The sequence below is a fragment of the Quercus robur genome, chromosome 6 (assembly GCF_932294415.1).
Source record: "Quercus robur chromosome 6, dhQueRobu3.1, whole genome shotgun sequence".
Lineage (NCBI taxonomy): Eukaryota > Viridiplantae > Streptophyta > Magnoliopsida > Fagales > Fagaceae > Quercus > Quercus robur.
In genome coordinates this window covers 12675649-12695000 of record NC_065539.1, presented here as the reverse complement: position 1 = coordinate 12695000, position 19352 = coordinate 12675649, and the positions used below count along the sequence as shown (strand labels likewise).

At 34.9% G+C, this 19352-nt stretch overlaps 1 protein-coding gene across 2 annotated transcripts; it reads right to left on the bottom strand.

Moving 5' to 3' along the window:
- Positions 1-1485: 1485 nt before the first annotated feature.
- LOC126732807 (kinesin-like protein KIN-4A) lies at positions 1486-15975 on the bottom strand. Of its 2 annotated transcripts, none has more exons than XM_050435836.1 (26): positions 15275-15975; positions 13834-13930; positions 13580-13729; positions 12957-13210; positions 12252-12439; positions 12037-12161; positions 11394-11430; positions 10718-10809; positions 10431-10541; positions 10194-10307; positions 9878-9971; positions 9178-9290; positions 8307-8405; positions 8079-8192; positions 7822-7938; positions 7636-7716; positions 6660-6731; positions 5712-5805; positions 5609-5640; positions 5123-5220; positions 4931-5029; positions 4527-4748; positions 3287-3449; positions 2831-2986; positions 2454-2756; positions 1486-1848 (listed from the first exon to the last, which is right to left on the bottom strand). In XM_050435836.1, exons 1-25 carry the CDS (start codon positions 15328-15330, stop codon positions 2550-2552), a joined length of 2985 nt encoding a protein of 994 aa, XP_050291793.1. In that variant the 5' UTR covers positions 15331-15975; the 3' UTR covers positions 1486-1848; positions 2454-2549. The 2 variants fall into 2 exon arrangements, with proteins under 2 accessions (XP_050291793.1, XP_050291792.1); XM_050435835.1 differs by having other exon boundaries at positions 13834-13980; positions 15275-15974.
- Between the last annotated feature and the right edge of the window lie 3377 nt (positions 15976-19352).

Below are 19352 nucleotides of genomic sequence, written 5' to 3'. Positions count from 1 at the left end.
AGGCACGAAGATTATCAGCTAACTCATGCTGAGGACTTTGCTTTTTGTAGTTATACCAGTTCTATCTTGTATAAGGAATGTACTTGAGTGTATATACATCAGGTTCAGATTTACGGGTTTGAGCGAGTGGAGTGTTGAATGAATATATAGAGTGTTTGGTCTTTCTCAATTCCATCCCATAGAGATTTCAGGGTTTTAGTGTAAAATGCGACATTTTTTAGATCTCATCTTGTTGATGCGTTTGAAAATACTATCAATCTTTTCCTTGTACTGGACTTGGCCCTATACTCAACTATCATATGAGTGGTGTCCAAGGAACCCCTCAACCCGCCCATACCCGATCAGCAGCCACCCGATTTGACAACTCCAGTAGTCGGACACGGGTTCCAATGTCCCTAAACTCGACTCCAACAAGTTGGTTTGCGGGTCTCCTCTTTCAAAACTCGTGAAACTTGACCCGCCCAAAATTTTCAATTATTCCAACGAGTTTTCAAACTTTTCGGTCCAAATCAGCAAGATCTCGTCAAGATCTAGTTTAGATCTGATGAGATCTCGTCATTATCCGACGAAATCTAGGCCAGATCTCGACAGATCCGGCTTAGTATCGACCAGATCTCGACAGATCCGACCAAATATTGGTGCCGGTAATGAAACCCGAAACCGACCTGATACAAACCGAAACTGACGAGACCCGAACTGGCAAATCCGACGAGATCTTTTGGGTCAGTATCGAGTTACAAATTTTGCCACCCGAATATTTCAGGTTGGGCACAAACCTGACCCGTAGACAGCCCTATGAATCACACCTAGGTAGGAACCCCAATCACAAAAATTGATGAAAAAAAAATGTTCTCCAACATCATGTGAGTGATACAAAAATACAAATTTAATCTCTTTCCTTATATCTGATTTTAGGCAACATGTTTTCTTGTGGCTAAGGTAAACGTATAGAGTGTCAAAGACATCTCGACAGTGTAAGCCTATACGATCCACAACTACCGAAACATCACCTTACCAAGCTCTTGCACATTCTGTCCGACTTCGAACATCAAATGGACCAAGATTGTGGAAATCTAACAAATGGAGCCAAATCCAACCTATTTTTTCTGAATTACATCGTTGTTACTTGACACACATGGAAGAAGAGAGAAGGCAGTGAAGATGATTATCACGTCTAAGATATTTTCCAAACTAGTTGGAAGTGATTATATATATGTACACAATGTACTTTGGGGCAATCATGTATGCACAAGAACGTCTACTGGTATTGCATGGCAACTCTCCAAAAAGTTTTTTTTTTTTTTTTAAGAGAAGATCATACTATTAGAATGAGAATTAGTTAAAGCCGCGTCCCAGCCTCAAAGTTCAAATTGGGCTTTGTTTGATCTCTCTTCCCTATTCGTTACCCTTTTTTTTTTGGGTGGGAATTCGCTGCCTTTATCTTGGTTGTAAAAAAGTACAATAACAACTTCAAGGCTTGGAATCTACTTTGACTAACTGTTAATCTAATCTTGACTATCTTCTTCACAAAAAGGAAACACTACAGACATACACAATGTACAAAAACAAGAAAAAACGAAATACATCAACATGATACAGTAGCTTGTTAAAAAAAAAAAAAAAAAGATACAGTAGCATCACAAAATACATCTGTGGCCTATGCAACTCTTTCACTCAACATCTGCCTTTTCCTATGATTGCTGTCAACATGCCAGCCTGAGAAGTGCTTCTCATGTAATCTTTACCAATCAAATCCAGAAAATAGTCGAAGATACCCCAAATCCAATCAATGTCTCAACCAAAAGACCATGGAAAACTCCAATCTCCTCCTTTCACTTCATGAGATGCCTGTGTCCATATAGGGTAAAAAAAAGTGAAGTTTATTGATTAGGATAAACTTACACTGCAAGTGGAACTGGTCTGGTTGAAAGACAGCTGATGGTGGCCAGTGAAGTTGGCCGCTCAAGTCAGCACAATGCACATGTTCACTATATATATCTATATATATATGAAGTCATTTTAGTGACAAATCATGTGATTTCTCTTTGGAAAAACATGGCAATATGTGTAGCAGCGCTTGACCTTCTACATTTTAAACTCATGGGACTGTAAGAAATCTAACAACTCAGCAAAGGAATAAGAATAGTGACAAGATACAGGGCTCAATCTCTACCAATGGAAGGTTTCTAATTATTATTTTGTATTTTTCGAAATTGTTAGATTTTGGTTTCCTTTGTTTTAGGAGGTTGTGGGGTTTTATTGGTCAAAATAGAGTCCTAGTAGTAGGATAATTATTTGGAAAATATGATAAATTTCTCTTTAGAGTTTTTCCTTGTTCTGGTGAACTACTGAACTCAATCGATTCAACGTTTTATGGCTTCTACATCACTTTCTGTCATCAATGGTAAAAATTTTGACAAGTTTGGAGGGGGAAAAATGAAGAGAAAGATCACCTATTGATATTTCCACCGGGCCACATCCTGGATTGTATATAGCAGTCAATGTATGTACACCAAAAAAAAAAGATGATGAATTCGGAGGTTATCACATCATCCAACCAGAGCTTGTGGTCGTGGCCTTGACCTCATGATTGTCTCATCACTGTGCTTGATCCATTCTGAGAGTCTCCATGGCTTCTGCCACTTCCATTTGAACTGTACTAGCCACTGATGGTGACTTCTCTTCCACCTCCAGAGTCTGCCAGCTTGTCCTACAGCTGCTAGTTTCTTCATTGACAATTGTCCCATAGGTACCATCTGCAGCCACAACTCTCTACTTAATCAAACAGGAGGGTGACAATCCAAACAGCAGCATGAGGCAAGGGACTTACCTTTCGTGTCTGGTCTACAAATGTTGCTGACTCCTTAACTGATCCATTAACAATTCCAGGTGTGAACTTCAGTTGCTTTGGTGCTGGAAGAGACATTGGAGACAAGGGGCCACTCATATCATCCGCAAAGTGTTTCAATGAAGTGCGTGAATTTCCCTGTTGAGTTCCATTCAGAAGTGTCACAATATTTGATTGGAGAGGAGCTTTCTAATATAGAGACTCAAGATCTATTCCTTTATAATTCAAACCAATTTATGATTTTTACTCAAGGAAAAAAGGACAGGTAACAGGTCATATTTTAGAAAATATGGCCAGCTAAAGTTATACTGTATTTCAATATTCTAGATTTGCATTCATGTATATTACAAATTAGGGGTTCCAAATTTATCGCGCAATCTTAAGAACAAGAACAACAAAGGCTATAGATTATAATACAGGTTAAGCAGATAGTCTCACCGAAGCTGATGAACACAAGGCAATTGCAACAGCTTGTTCCCTCATTTTTTGCTCCTTTATGAGTTCTTTTCTCTGTGCTTCACTTTGTTGTAGCAGAGATACAAGATCTTTCAGCTGCTCTTTCATTTCCTTAATCTCCACATTCTTTTCCCACAACTGGCACCTGGTGAAATATGAGTTTTATGGTCAGCACTTAAAACATGAAATCACAATTCTTGCCCTATCATAAAGGAAACCATTATTGTGTCTACCTGATGTAGCAAACAGGCAAACCCAACCACAGAAACCAAAATTACAGTCAAGGAAAAAAACAAAGAGAACTCAATTGAAACCAAAATTTTAAAAATTACTTATCATTCAGAACCCAACAAAAATTGTGTGTAACAATTCTTCAAGTATGTGAGTGACAGAAAATAGAGTAGCTATGGGAGCTCCAAAAGGAGAGAGATATGGCTTTGCACCAGCAAAAGACTCTGGAACATTCAAAAGAAAGGAGAGATTAAAATCTCCTTCTTTGACTGAAGACACAGAAAATGGCTTTTTCAAAGTTCAACTGGAGAAGCAGGACCAGTGCATCAAACCCCAGAAAGCTGGAATCAATCATCCTATAATATATATATTAATTTTATAGAAGAATAATAAAAAGACTAAATTTTTATAATCAAAACATAGTCAGGATCAGAGTATCTACCCATATACTGCTATTCAACAAAAGGGAAAACAAGTCGTCTACCACCAGATTTGAAAAACAAATGCCATCCCAGTTTTCATTGATATCCTTGGATGTCCATAGTTATCAATGGAACTCAACAGCATAACATTGAAGGCAGGAGGAAACATTTTATTAAGTCTTGAAGAGGAATCTCTCATTCTTTTTCTCCAAAGATCATAGAATGGGGAGGGCTAAGTTAAAAGGGAATACAAATTTCAAGAATGCAAAACCCAATAAATATATTAAAGTCATTTTCATCCATTTAAAACTCACTCAACATTATTTTCATGCTTGTTTCTCCGTATTTGCAAACTTCATCTAACGAAATATGGCAAAACTAATACCAGTGGTTGGATCAAGCAGGAATGGATTTGTTGTGGTCATCGAAAAGTTTATAAAGGGCTTTTGGTATATAGTATAGCCTATTAGCTCCAATATGCTTTGTACCAAAATGTGTTTTATGTTAACTTTATTGCTAGATATAGAGGCCACAATACTATTAAACTTTTTGCTAGGTTGTATAAGCACCTTGCTTCCGCAGCAGAATTAAACATATAGTGAAGCAAGTTCTTAGCATCTCCCATTGAGCGTAAGTGGTTCCAACGTCCACGACCAATTGAGGCACGATCCCTTTCTTCTGCCTCTGTAAGTTGTGAAGCCATTGCCACAATTGCATTTGAAGTCATGTTCAGCATATTCTCCAGAGAAGCTATCCTTGCCATTCTTGCATTTGGTGACATGGATAACAGTCTAATTGGTTCAAAAACAAAACAATGTTAGAAGAATTGCTCCATTATAGTGACCAAAGATACTAGTAATTCCATATAATCTAATATAATATTATACATACATTGAAACATATACATAGTAACCAATCATGACAAGTGTTGGAGGGAGGAGGAAATTAAGGAAATAATGCCATAGTTATAAACCTGGAATATCCACTCTTCTCTCTTGGGGGACTTGGCCCATTAGAAGAAAACTGATCCACTTGTTTCATTATGGCCAACTCTTCTGCCAGTGCAGCTTGTCTAAAAATGATCCCAATGAAATAGCCAATTTAAGACATTCAAGAAAGCTCAATATACAGCAAATATGAAAGAAACAAAGTGTTGGATACATACACTTGGGTTTGCTTTTCATATTCAAAACGAACTTCATGCACATTCACCATGACTTCCAACTCATGATCAAGCCACCTTTGCAAAGATTTTTCATTTCCCTAGAGATGAAATTCAGATTAAAATGGTCTAACGTGAACTTTTATAGTAGATGAATATTAATTGAAGTCAGGAATGGGTTATATTTCTGGCCATGGGTCAAGTTTAAATTGTCCAAACTGTTGGTAATCATGTTAAAAAGAATCTCCAATTCAAACCCTGTTAGAATCAACTGAAACCAACCTTCCAAGTTATACATATATGTCAATTTTATATATGTTTGACTACTAATAGATCATTCTGAAAACATTAATAGCGCTGGTTTCACATTGATCATAACTGGTTTTGCTAGGAGCCCAACACAACCATAAGCAGTCAATGAACATGTTGCTGGGATTGGAATAGATGTTGCCAATTCATTAATTGCCTTATTTGGTACAGATCATTTACCTGTCCAGTCTGTGTATGTCCGTTGGATGTCACTGAAAGATGCAACAAAAGATTAGGGAGTGAAAGTATATAACAATAGAATAATTCCAAGAAAACTATATACCTGAGTGGTCACGTGCAGCAGGCTTACGAGCTTCCAACAACCCTTTCAACCGTTTGGTTGCCATAGCAGCCTCTTCTGTCTTTCTTTGAAGAACCTGTGGAAAAAATTATAATGATTACAGTCCCCATAAATACTAATAGCCATACCATAAGGATCAGCATAAGAAGAGAATAAAATGATATCCTACATATACAATAAACGCAAACAAGTAAGCTTGAATTTAAGGGTTTCTTTAATGAATAGAATGATTAGTTTGAGTCTGCTTCAATGGAGGAATCTTTCTTCATTTTCACAGATGCCTCACTCTTCAATGGATGAACCTTTTGACCCTCCAAATTCATCTGTATGGTGGTGGTAATTTCTGTAATATTTTTTAAAAGATTTTATTACATTACAATTCTACTGTGCTTAAGTCTGCTCTTATTTAAATTGCCTCCTTTTTCCTCTTCTTGCTGGAATTTTTTCTTTTTAAGTTTCTGGATCTTCTGCTTTAACAAAGTTAATGTTTAAATACTAGCCCTAACCCATCAAAATTCTTTTACTGTATTTTATCTAATTTAGCAAATTGTTATATTCTTTCAACTGAATATTTATCTTGGGAGTCCATAAAAGGAGATAGGGATCTAATAGAGTATAGTTTCTTTGTTATTATTCTTTACCTAACTTTTGTTTACTAAATTTATGCTGATAGCAACCTAAATGTATACACGTTATTCTTTGGGAGAGCTTATTTTCATTGGCTTAGGGGGCTTAAAAAATAAGCTGGACAAAAGTACAACGAAACCTAGAAAAGGTAAAACTTGTACATAAGCCAAATAAGCTGGAAAAAAGTTATGGCAAATGAGCATAACGCTACCAAGCACGGAGAGAGCGAGAGTCAGGTCCAGAGTTAGGTTGCATTAAGGTGTTCCAACAGCTTCACAAAAATAGCCATAATAAAATCCTTACCATTTTCTGGCGCTGATTCAGAGCTTCGAGTTTATGTCGTTCATACTCATTTCTCCTTCCCTCTTTCCTTAGCTGCTTGAGAACAAATTTATAATAAAAAAAATTGCAGTAAATAACACAATTACACAAACAAAACACATAGGTTTCAATATATTAAGGATGACGAAAGTAAAGAATCATCATAAAATCAGAACAAAAAGAATAAGGTAGTAAGAACTAAGAAGAGTCAAAATCATGGTTAAAAGTAACAATTATGTGGCAAGCTTCAATCCATTGAAAATCCAAACAGAGGGAATTTTTTTTTTTTTAAATAAAGAATTAAAGTTCAAAACAAGTTCCAAGAAGCATGATAACACTCTAAAACATGAAAAATGTTTAATGAGATGCAAAATAATGAATAGAGACCAATGTTCTCCACACACCTTGTACCTCAACAACATAAAATCATAAGAAAGCAATAAAGTGCTTGACATTGGTACAAATTTTCTGCTTCAGCATTGAGGTTTCTAAAATCCAAAGTCTGAAGATTTAGAAATATTAGCTTTTTAGAAGTACGTTTAAATGAGGAGACAGAATTATTGGTACGTTTCTGATTCCCTGTGTAGCTTATAAAATAAACATTTAGGTTTCTTTTAATATATTGAAACTTAATTGGATTCTGTTTCAGTTCCCTTGAACTTAAAACCCCAGTCATTTCAAAAGGAATATAAGCATAACAACTCTGAACACGGTAACTCCATACATGCACTGAAAGCACATTCTAAAACTCCACACCATTTGCAACAAAAATATTAATAAAGATGGGCTTCAACTGAAAGTCAAGCATTGGGCATAAACTGAATGCGTATCCAGTGGCTTGTGGCAAACTACAATGCAATCAATGAAACACAATATTTCCAAGGTACCGGTACTTGTAGATTTGATGGTAAGAATGTAACTCAATAAATTTTCTCAGTAAAAATAGAAAATGAAGAACCTGAAGCAATTCCTTCTCACGAGAAGCCCTCCATTGTCGAAATTGTTCTGACTCTTGTTTTATCTTATGCTGCAACTGAACCTAGAATATGAATGTGGAACAAGAAGGATGGATCCAAAAATGTGAGACACCATAATGTTGGATTTGTGAATATAAACTAGAATAAGCACTAAAATGAGAACCAACTTTCTGAGCCTTTATATACTGTATTTCAGCTTGCAGGCGCTTTGCTGCTTCATCACTTTTTTGTTTTTTCTTCAAGAGTTGGACCTGGCTTTCTTGTTTCTTCTTAAGATCTAAAATCTGAAATTCATTACAGAAAGTTAAGACATTAATCAAGAATCCTAGTTTACGGAAACAGAACAATATTAACTTATGAAAGTCTTGAAAAATAATCAAGAATTTACTAAAAAGAATGACATTTATATTTGTCATTTTGTAACCTGTGCTTCAAGCCCTTTTAGTTTTTGAGCGTGATTATCTTGCATTTTGTGTGTGTGCCCATCAGAATTGGCAGCAAGATTCTCAACTTCTGCCAACAAACGATCCCTTTCTTGCTGTATTTATGCAATTGAACATCAGCCATCAAAGTAAAAGCATATTGATTCTCAAAAAAAAAAAAAAAGTAAAAGCATATTAGGCAGTGATAATTTAAGAATTATCTTTTCAACCTGCACAATTCTTTTTTCTTCCTCAAGTTCTGTGATTTTCTTCCCAAAGTGCTGCTTGAGTGCTTCAGTATCAATGCCACCAAAAAGTTTCATCTCACACTGCACAAAAGTAAGCATAAATTAAAGATTAATAAAGGTGTTTGAAAATACTAACAAGCCACCAATTTGATGCCGTGCTTATATCCTAGAATATAGTGCAGTCAATACATATGGAATCTACATATATGCCCATGGCTGCCAAATTAAACTGCTATGTGATGAAATCATTAGACCAACTAACTCCTGCCAAAAAAAAGGGGTTAAAGTGGCTTCTTCAAATAAGGTAAAAAAAAAATGAAACCTTAACTAAAATTGCATTCCCAAGCCCATTTTTCTTTTTCCTTTTTGGATATCTCAATAAAAAGGGGAACATTTGTGCCCCAAATAAACAACTGAGAATTATTTGAGTGGTGAAGAAGTAATCATTAAATTGGTTACAATTACAATCTTAAATCTTTTTTTCTGGAAGGTGCAAGACAGCCAGAGAGATGCAATGCAGACTGCATCTAATACCACAAGATGTTGCCTCCATATGACATTAGTTTAGTATTTCCTCTTTGTCACCACTTACACTTCATTTAAGAGTTTATAACGGAATGGAATGTATTTAAGTAATGGAAAGGAAAGTAAAAGAAATGAATGAAATGGAATTAAGTAATCGTGGTTGGATGTTTTAAATAAAGGAACAGAAAGGAATTGATGAAATGTATATATACTCAAACTTCATTAGGTCCAAGAACAGATATATTATTTAAATTGTTAAGAATTCCCTTTCAAACCTCTAATTTATATACGTATATTAATATGCATGAAACAAGGCAAATAATGAAACCTCTTTCTGCTCCAAACGTTTGTTCAATTCATTTAACTCTTTGTCCATTGTATCTTGCAGAAGTGCATGCTCCCACTCTTTAGTTACTTCATCAAATTCCCTGGGACTTTCACCTGTATAAATGAGAGTAAAGTGCCAAACTTTGAAGAATTGGACTAGCAAACCAAAACATGATTTATGTAACAGAAGAAATCTCAGATAGATTGGCCCCACCAACAGATGGTGCCATTCCACAACCTCACCCACTCAAAGACTCTATGTATTATTGTATTAAACTGTGTAGAATAAAGTGCAAGGGTTTTCCTTTTATATAGGCAGACAATGTGTGCTTTACAAGTAATATAAGTGCAGTAAAAGAAACCTAGAACAGTGGGCTCTTATATTCTAACATATATAATAGGCATAGTTTAAAATAAAATGACCACAATTCACTGTAATCCATCTTATATCTGCAGGTGCAGTGCATTGAAGAAAATTCAAGCTCATCAACGTCATTTTTCTAAAATGTCCCAAACTATGCAGCAAAATGAGTGAAAGACCTTTTCTAGTTTTACAATTTCATAAGAGGGAAGCTAGTTACTAATAAATTAAATGGTCATCCATTGTATATCTAAGTATGCAGTGCATTGAAGACTATTTAAGCCTGTAACCAAACATTCTTCTAAATGGTTCAAACTATACAACAAAATGAGTGGATCACCTGATATGGTTTCAACAATCTGATAATCAGATGAGTCTATGCTCTGAAAGCCCCTCTTAAGTCCATCACTTTTTGTAAAACCGAAGTGGCCTTCCTGATAAATAAACACCCCAAGTGATATAAGTATTAATGCAACAATTTTACTCAACTACGTAACTGAAGGAATAGAATAAATATAAATACACCCATATTGTATTGACACTAAGAAAAACCACAGACATTCCACTCCATATAAGTATGGAAAGGAAAACTAACCTTGGATAAAATAAGAAAAAGCAAAGAAGAGGACAACGAATTAGAGTTTCTAATAACATACTTGACCATCTATTACATCATGCTGTATGACACCACATCTACTGCGGTATTCATGAAGTTCTCGACAAAGATCCCCATTGGTAGCCTCAAGCCAAGCAATCCGGTCCTTGAGAACCTATATAACCACACAAAAAAAGAAGACATTTTGCCACCAAGACTATTCAATATATCTTCGTGAATATATAGTGCACTAACTGCTAAAATCAAACAACATTTGTATTCTTTATAAAACAAGTACCTGCACTTCATCTGATGGTGCTCCTCCCCCACGAGCACCAAGCTCTGCCTGTAAGTTCATTAGCTGCTGCCGCATCTTTTGCATCTCATTGGATATTAAATCTCTATTAACCTGCAGGGGAAAAAGAGGATTTAATTAATACAACAAACTTACAACAGGCCCTAATACACCAAAAAGGCAGAATGCATGGAACTTGAAACCAGAAAAAGCTTCGTTATCTGCATCTAGCAGGAAGTGAGGGTATCAAGTACAAAATGAGTCATAACAAAATAATGCAACAAACTTACAACAGGCTTATTTTGAATATTGCGGGCACGATTCGCATATTTGAGTGTGTTAAGACTTTCCTCAGCATTGATGTCAGCAGGACTGACGCAAGCTGGAAGAAGAATCACAATTAAAACAAATTAGAGAAGAATGAAAATATTTCCAATTTCAATAAAAGGAGCAATTCAGTTCAAAAGATCTAAAGTCCAACACCTCCCCACTTCCACACACATGATACAACTTCCAAAAAGACTCAAAAACATTAAGTGAAGAACACCTAAAAAGAAAGAAGGAAAAGACAAATGGGGGAGGGGAGCTCCACCCTGTTTCTGTGTCTTCTAGAGAGAATGAGAACATATCACATTTGAGAAAGGATGTTCTTAACAAGCAAGATTGAGCTACCAAAACAAAAGGTTGAAAATGAATAACACCTTGTTCAAAAGGAATTAACCAAAGAAAGTAAATACTTTTTCTGTCAGAATATTGCTTCCATTGATTAAAATGAAAACTAGGAGTAAGCAAAAAATCCAAAGTAAGGAGAAGAAAACTCAGTTCTATTTAATTGTTTTGCAAGGCAAATCTTGAATATATCTTATCTCTTTGTGTGTGTGTGTGTGTGTGTGTAACTATTTCTAGTATAATTGTAATCCCTGGACCAAAGTTCTTGAACAATTAAACAATCACTTGGAGGTTTACCTATCATGACAGTCTTGCTGTTTCCACCAAGTGAATCCTGCCAACATGCATAAAAGAACCTCAATCAGAAAACTATCATAGAAGAAGAAAAAAAGTAAAAACCAAGCAAAAACTGAAACATTGTTCTTAATATTATATAAATCCCAATAGAATAAAATAGTCATAATGCTATTTATTTGTAAGAACAACAAATACACTTATTTGTGAATCCTAGATATTAGGGCTAAAAGCAATATCTTTAAAATCACTATCAACTGATGTCCTTAACAAGCTATCTCAAAACTCAGCAAATCCCAGCCTTGCTAAGGTGATAAGTATTAAAACCTAACTTAACTATATCAGGAAAGTATTGGTGAATCACTACTAAAAACAGATTAAGAATTTATCAAGCCTAGTGGTCAACAGAAACCAGGAATCTGTCTCTACCTAATTCTAACTTATGTTTTACAGTGTTGCATTTAACATATGCAGAAAATTGTTATATTTTCCTTGGTTGAAAAAACATTTCAATGAGAAAGATAGAGGTTGATATAGACCACCAGAAATTCAGATCATTTTTCCATCTCAACACCATCATTTGGAACTTATGAGTTAACTGATAGTTCTATACAAATTTATATACCAGACATAACATTAATCCAACCTGCAACAGTCGAGTTAGTTTGCTGTCTCGGTAAGGGACATGCACACCCTCTTTCCGCTTTTTCTCATCCCCTAATGCACTAATGACATTACCAAGTGCAAGAAGTCCCTTATTTATGTGTATACCTGTTCACAGAAATAAAACAGAGAAATTTTATTTCATTATGATTATAAATAAAAGACAATAGGAATATATCAATAAGCAGTTTTACTAACCTTCTTTCAAACGAAGACCATCAGAACCTGTTCTTTTAGCGCGTTCAGATCCAGCAAGATCTACCAGATGGAGCTTTGCACAAAAATATTCTTCACCCATATCCTCCTCCGGGGAGTCACAGCCAGGAACATCTGAATGGATTTTGCGCATCTGCTCCAATGTGATTGTGAAGATAGCATGTGACCGACTAGTACAAATACGCAAATGGAAACCACGCGCCATTAGATTATGAGATTTACTCATAAGGCATAACCATGAAATTAGCATTTCCTAGCACTCAAATGTATCACTTCAATCAAAGCTTTCTAAAAAAAAATTTATGGCGAAGATCACATTTTAGAAACAAAAATTTGATGAGCAAAAGTTTCACACACACTACTAAAAATAACCAGCCTCAAGATCATTATCGGATGTCTTTCACTTAATATTCATACTTTTTCAAACAAAGAATTGCACCTGAAATTCGGAAGCTAAAAATACTCTGAATGTGTAATATGAACTAATTGCATCATTGTCAATGATACTAAGAAGTTCACTTAGTAACAATGTCACATTCACAAAACTATAATGAAATACCTTCAACCCAGCTCTACAATGAGTGATTAGTGGAAAATTGAATGTTTCAGTGTTTACGCATAACCATGCAAAAATGGTCTCATACGCTGGCATATAATTATAAGTAGGCAGAAAAGACAAAATTTTACCTGGACTGGTTGTTCATATTTGTACTCCCAGTTGCCCTGCTTAAAGATCCTTGCTCCAGGCAAGTGGCCATTTCCTGTAATGTACTAACAGCAATTTCAGTTGATCCTGCTAGTGTTATAACTCCATTTGAGGTTTCACGAATTTGAATTGGCTGCCTCCCAGTAACAGAAACTTTTCCAGTATGCCCATTAGCAGTCTCTAATTTGCTAATAGATACAGAATCCAGCAAGTCCATTACTTCTTCCTTCAGGATCTTCATATTCAAACATTGTAATTAGTATCATAGTAAGAATATAATAAACTGCAGGAATCAATGAAAAGAAATGGATAGCCTGCCCACCATATCACACTTGCAAATGCATGCACTGTTTCAAAGTGGATTCCTTAAAAGAACCCATGTAAACAGCCATGTCAATAGACATATTGTAACATATTATCTCATTGATCACATTTAAAAATCAAGAATGCTCAAGAATTTGTCCCTGTTGTACTTCTTTTGGGCCATTGAATATGCATTGAAGACGGAAATCAGTAGCTTCAGAAAGAATTAACGTGTTCTAAAGCATATGACTGAGGAAATATCTTGGTATTAAGCAGACAATGAATCATATAATGAAAATACCTCGATGAAAGAAACATGCAACTGGAATTCTGTTTGATGCTTCAATATTTCAATCTTGTTGAATAGTGAATTCATAACTTGTGGAATCAGTCCTGTCGGACAACCATCCTTGAAGCTAGTCCCCATGGTATATGTTTTCCCAGATCCTGTCTGCAGCATACATATACATCAATACCCAATAGAAAATGAGACTGCATGAGAGATATTGTTCTGCTCAAAATTTTTTTTTTTTTTTGGGATAGGATAGACATTACCTGACCATAGGCCAGTACAGTAGCATTATATCCTTGGAATAAACCATCAACAAGTGGAGCAATGCATTCTTCAAACATGGCAGATGAAGGAGATCCACTGTTTCCATAGATATGATCAAATGTAAAGGAATGAGAGCCAATCTGTAACTGCTCCACAGTAAAAACTAAGATCACATTCCCAGCAACTTAGACAGTAAAGAAAATTTTGTTGGAACTATCAACATAAAAATATTCCATGTAATTGCAAGAAGACATAGGCATAGGTTCATCTAGAATCATGAGGCATTTAAACCACAAAAATGTGACTTAGCAATTTACATTTTCAAATTGACTCATTATATCAGCACACATTTTCACAAACTGAAATTGCTCTTTATGATAAAAAAAATTTCGAAGATGCCCATATCTCACATGACACAATATCAACTCACAAACAACAACAATAAAGCCTTAGTCCCAATTTTTTTGGCGTTGGCTATGGATCTCAATAGATTAGTCAAGATTGACCACATGTATTCTTTTCCTCCATTCTATTCAATCCAAAATGACAGTCTATGTTACTTCTTTAATTGACATTTTTTTAACTACCTCTAATAATGTTATGTTTGGTCTTCCTCCACCATTTTTCATTCCCTCAAGGGCCTCAACTTGAATCAACTCACTCTTTCTTACAAATGCATTAATCGCTCTTCTCTGAACATGACCAAACCATCTAAAACAACTCTCTCGTTTTTTCATCAATAGGGGGTCACCCCTATTATTAAGTGGATTTCCTCATTTCAAAGTCTTTTTTTCTTTCTTTCTTTCTTATTTGCTTTATGAAAAAAAAAAAAAAAAGGCAGGAGGGTGACCAGTCCATGGAAGACCTTACTTGGGTGTGACAATAGTAGCAACTACCCATTGATGAAAAAATGCCTCACACAAAATCAATATACATGCCTCATACCTCACTTTAAAAAACTGCTGGTTTTGTTTAGTTAAGCAGCTCGGACCGGATTTAGCATTCATGGCAATGAGCCCGATACAAATAGGCAGAAAGTATTAAAGACCATATCCAACTACTACGCGGACATTTCACATTTGAGCACACTCAGATTTGTCAAAGAAACAAACGTAGACATACAGTAGATTAATGAAGGAACTGGTCAAAGAGCACAGTAGTATTCTTTCAATATTCTACGTCTAAGCTATCACCCAAAAAAAAAAAAAAAAAAGACCAGTACAGAGTACAGACCACTAAACACTCACTATTAACCAAAAATGCAAGTAGAAAACACCTAGAATTCATTCACTTCTGCGCGAAAAAAAAAAAAAAAAAAAAAAAAGAACAAAATTATAAATAGTTTTTTACCTTTTAGGTTAAAAAAACAAAACCCATTATAGAAACAAAACAGCTCCAACTTCGAAGCTCAATAATAACCCAAAATGCAGTGAAGTGTACCTGAGGTTTCCCGGGTGTGACAGTAACACATTCTTTACAACCTTGAAGGCGCTCATCGGAAATGAGGGGCCGTATGTGAACAGCAACCTTAACACTACAATTCTCAGATGCTTCCATGCGTCGTTGGTTTCACTTCAAAGAAATGAGGAACAGAAAGAGAACAAAACAGAAGAGAGGTGGGTAGAGTAGCTAGCAAATGTTAATTCAGTTAGGAATTTGGTCTGATCATTTGGGAGACTGATTGAGACGAAGAGGACAATGATATAGCAACAAGGTGAATGTTGTGGAATATCTAGCTAGGTAGTGGTGGTAATGGAGGTTGTTAAGAGGTTGTTTGAACTTTGAATAAGAAGCAACAACAACAACAACGAACGATTAGTAACAGCAGGCAGGCAGAGAAAGAGCTAACTGTAACTGCAACTGAGACCACAACAACAACAACAACTACTGCTTTTACCAAATATATATTTGTTTTTTTGATGAGGTTTCCTTGTTCTACAATCTTTCAGTCACTCTCTCTGTCTGTTTTGCTTTCTTTGTTTCTCTCTCTCTCTCTCTCTCTCTCTCTCTGACTGCCTGGCTGACTCAAAAGGCCACGGCGGTGTGTGTTATTGTTGTTGGCAAGTTGGAACACTTCGCTTTCTTAGATTTTTACCATTTTGCCCTCTCAGCTGTTGTTCAAGCTTAGCTGGCAATGGCATCCTATATAGTCCTTGACTCTCTGTTTAATAAACTATGGGAACAATGGGGGGTTTTTTTGGCCAATTGCTATGCTCCAATCTCCCACGTCCAACACCTGCTTCCTTTATTCTGGAAAAAACCAAAAAACGCCCGCTTTTTTTTTCGGGAAAATGCCTCTGTACCGCGCTAGAGTCTAGACACCTGTTTTTCTTTTTCTCTGCTTTACCAAATTATAAAAATATTTTTATGCAATATTATTACTCTAAAGAGCCTCAAAGAAAAAGAGTATCAAGAATTTTCCCAAGGTGTCCCATGAGATCTTTTATCAATCAGACCCACATGTCATTGAAACATAGATTTCATGAAAACCGTTTCATACAATAATTTTCTCAACTTCTAATGACATGTATAAGAGATTAACAAAAACTTCATTATTTTTATTATAATTGTTTAATTGATATGTTGTGATTGATGTTAATAAAAATTATGTCAATGATACGATTCTAAGTACATCTTATTGTAAAAATTTGTTGTGTTCACCAATACTAATAACCTATACTAAAGTTTGGTCTTCTCACATTATAATATTGAAGTAATAATAATTAATAGCATAACTTATTTAAAACTTTGTCAAAAAAAGATTATTCAAATCTTTCAAGAATGTGATTAGAAGAGCACAGGTATATTTCTTAAAAGAATATAGTTCAATGTGGAATAGCTTAAATTTATTGGCTATTTTCATGTGCAAGATTCGAATGGCATGAAATATGGCATACGTGTTAAGAATATAAAAAAAAAAAAAGTAATCTAACAATGTTTATTTTTTAAAATTAATTCCATTAAAAGTTATTTAATGGTGTAATTAATGTTGCTTAAAGTTATACAAAATGTAACTTTTTTTTTTCCTATGATGATTGCTCTTTAGTATTATGTCAAATATCAATCCGTTTCTTTTTAATATTCTGCGAGATTTGAATCCAAGTTCGTTGTTCGATGACAAATAACTTTATTAATTGAGTTAAATAGAACCTATGATTATAGAAGACTCTATTTAGACATAACCATAACAAATACCAAATAAGGAACCAAAACTTGAGAGCTGTAAATGAGGATGAGACAATAGGGAATCATCAGTGCTCACTCAAGTGAGTTTAGTCATATCTTAACATTAGTCCTATCAGGTCGGGATCCCAACACGAAATGGTAAAAGCCTAATAGTTTAATTTGGCTTAAAAAATAAGTAGGCTAAATACTTTTGAATAAGATGAGAGTTTATATATATAAACTAGTCTGTATGCTGAAACAAACCCATCCAACTAATATATAATATATAATACTAGTACTAAATGTGGATCGGAATTAACCCATGAAACTTGATCAGCTAGTCCACCTCAAGAAGAATTGTATAACATGGGAGGCTCAATCATTTGGTGTACTCACACTTTGAGGAGAATTATGCAACATGATACGCTTGATGATCTAAATCATCCTACAATGTATATATGTATTGACTATTGACTATTGAGTGTTAATGTCAATCATTGAGGCCGTGTATTGTTGTTGGTGTCTAATGCTTCCTTGTTCTAATTTCATGTATGGCTGACGCATTGATCACTTACTTGATGTTAACTAATCACAAGATGCATTGTAAAAAAACGGTATACTTTCTAAAAGTTTCTAGAAAACAGAGACGTATTCCTACAATCGGCAAAAACAAAATATAGAATGTATATAGTTAGAAACCTCGTAAATGGAACTAAATTTTGTCCCAAGCACCAAACTATTTTCTATTTTCAAAAAAAAAAAAAAAAAAAAAAATGTTTGAGAGAATACAGCAGCAGAAGAATTAGACTTAGTCCTAGGCTCCTAGCCGACTAGATCACATAAAGGCTAGATGGCATTTTTGGACCCAACAGATGGAGAGTGGATAGAGTTTAAAAAAAGGCATAGGGTCGGGACCGAAAGCGATGGCCACGATTAATTTTGCATAAGCAATAAGCAGCTTTTGGGCCCTCAGTCACATGTTATCCTTTTGGTTACTTCAGTACTTCACAACCTCTAAGGAAGTGAGGTACTGAGGTCCCAAAAAAGTCCCGCTCCTAGACGATTAGGTAATTTTCCATTTTCTTCTAACTTTTTAAGGAATTTTTATTTTTATTTTCTATAGATAGCATTTTAAATTTATGGCTTCAATTTCATAATAATTGCCCTTTCTCATCAAGCCAAAATACCTAATTAGACATCAATTAGTTTTTTTGTATAGACGAAAATTGAAGTTCAAATCTCTTATTTAACAATTGATTTTTGATATAGGCAATAATTGAAGTTTAGATCTCTTATTCAATAATTGGTTTTTGATGTAGGTTATGCTAATTGTTCTTTATCACCAGTCCTAGATACCAATTAATTTTTTATGTAGGTGGGAATTGAATTTCAAATCTCTTATTCAATAGAAAGAAATTTTACTAATTGAGCTAACTGAAACCTACTTTCAAACTTCTTTTATTTGTGCTTTCTAATTTATTTTATAATCTCTATTAAATAACAAGTTTCTAAGGCATGTATGACAACTTTATTGATTTTTAGTGGCACTATTATGATATTGATGTAATATAAGTCAAGCCTTTCACATATTTTTGTTGTGGTATGGTATGGTTACCTTTTTTTTGTTCTCCTTCCATTATTCCTTTCTTCTCAACGAACCCTACTCCAAACCACAAACATAAATACACATGGCACACCCACACAAAAAAAGACAGAATCGAGGTATTGTTTGAAATTTAAGATATTCGGGAAGAAAACTAGCTAGCTAGATGTACAAATAAAGTGTTAGGACTTGGGATTCTATAGCTGACTTAAAAGTTCCTCTTCTGAGAGAGAGAGAGAGAGAGAGAGAGAGATATATATATATATATATGTGGTGTGGGGATGGCGATAAGGACAGAGAAACAAAATCAGCATTCTCATAAGTCATAAGACCAAGGGGGTGTATCAGTGACTACACGAGCTTGAAGATGAAAATTCATGATGGGACAACGTGGTTGCTTATGGATAAAATTTGAGTTATTGAATCACAGTTCATTGTCTATAAAATTGTCAACAGCCCACAGAGTAGGCCGATGAAATTTGGCCCCTACAGTTACTGAATTCGAACGCGCAATTAGGAACTGTTATTAATCTATACTCAGAAAAGCCTATCAGAAAAAAACAAAAAAAGTACTGCCAATAAAGGCATAACTCATCAGGTTTATCTCGTTCTCATTACATAAAAGATATTTGTGAAATGTCCATAACTTTAATTATAAAAGAATAATTAGGGTTTAAGTGATAATTCACTGGTAATGTTATCTTTTCTGATATTCTATATATGTGATTTTAACCTTCTTTTTACTCTTTA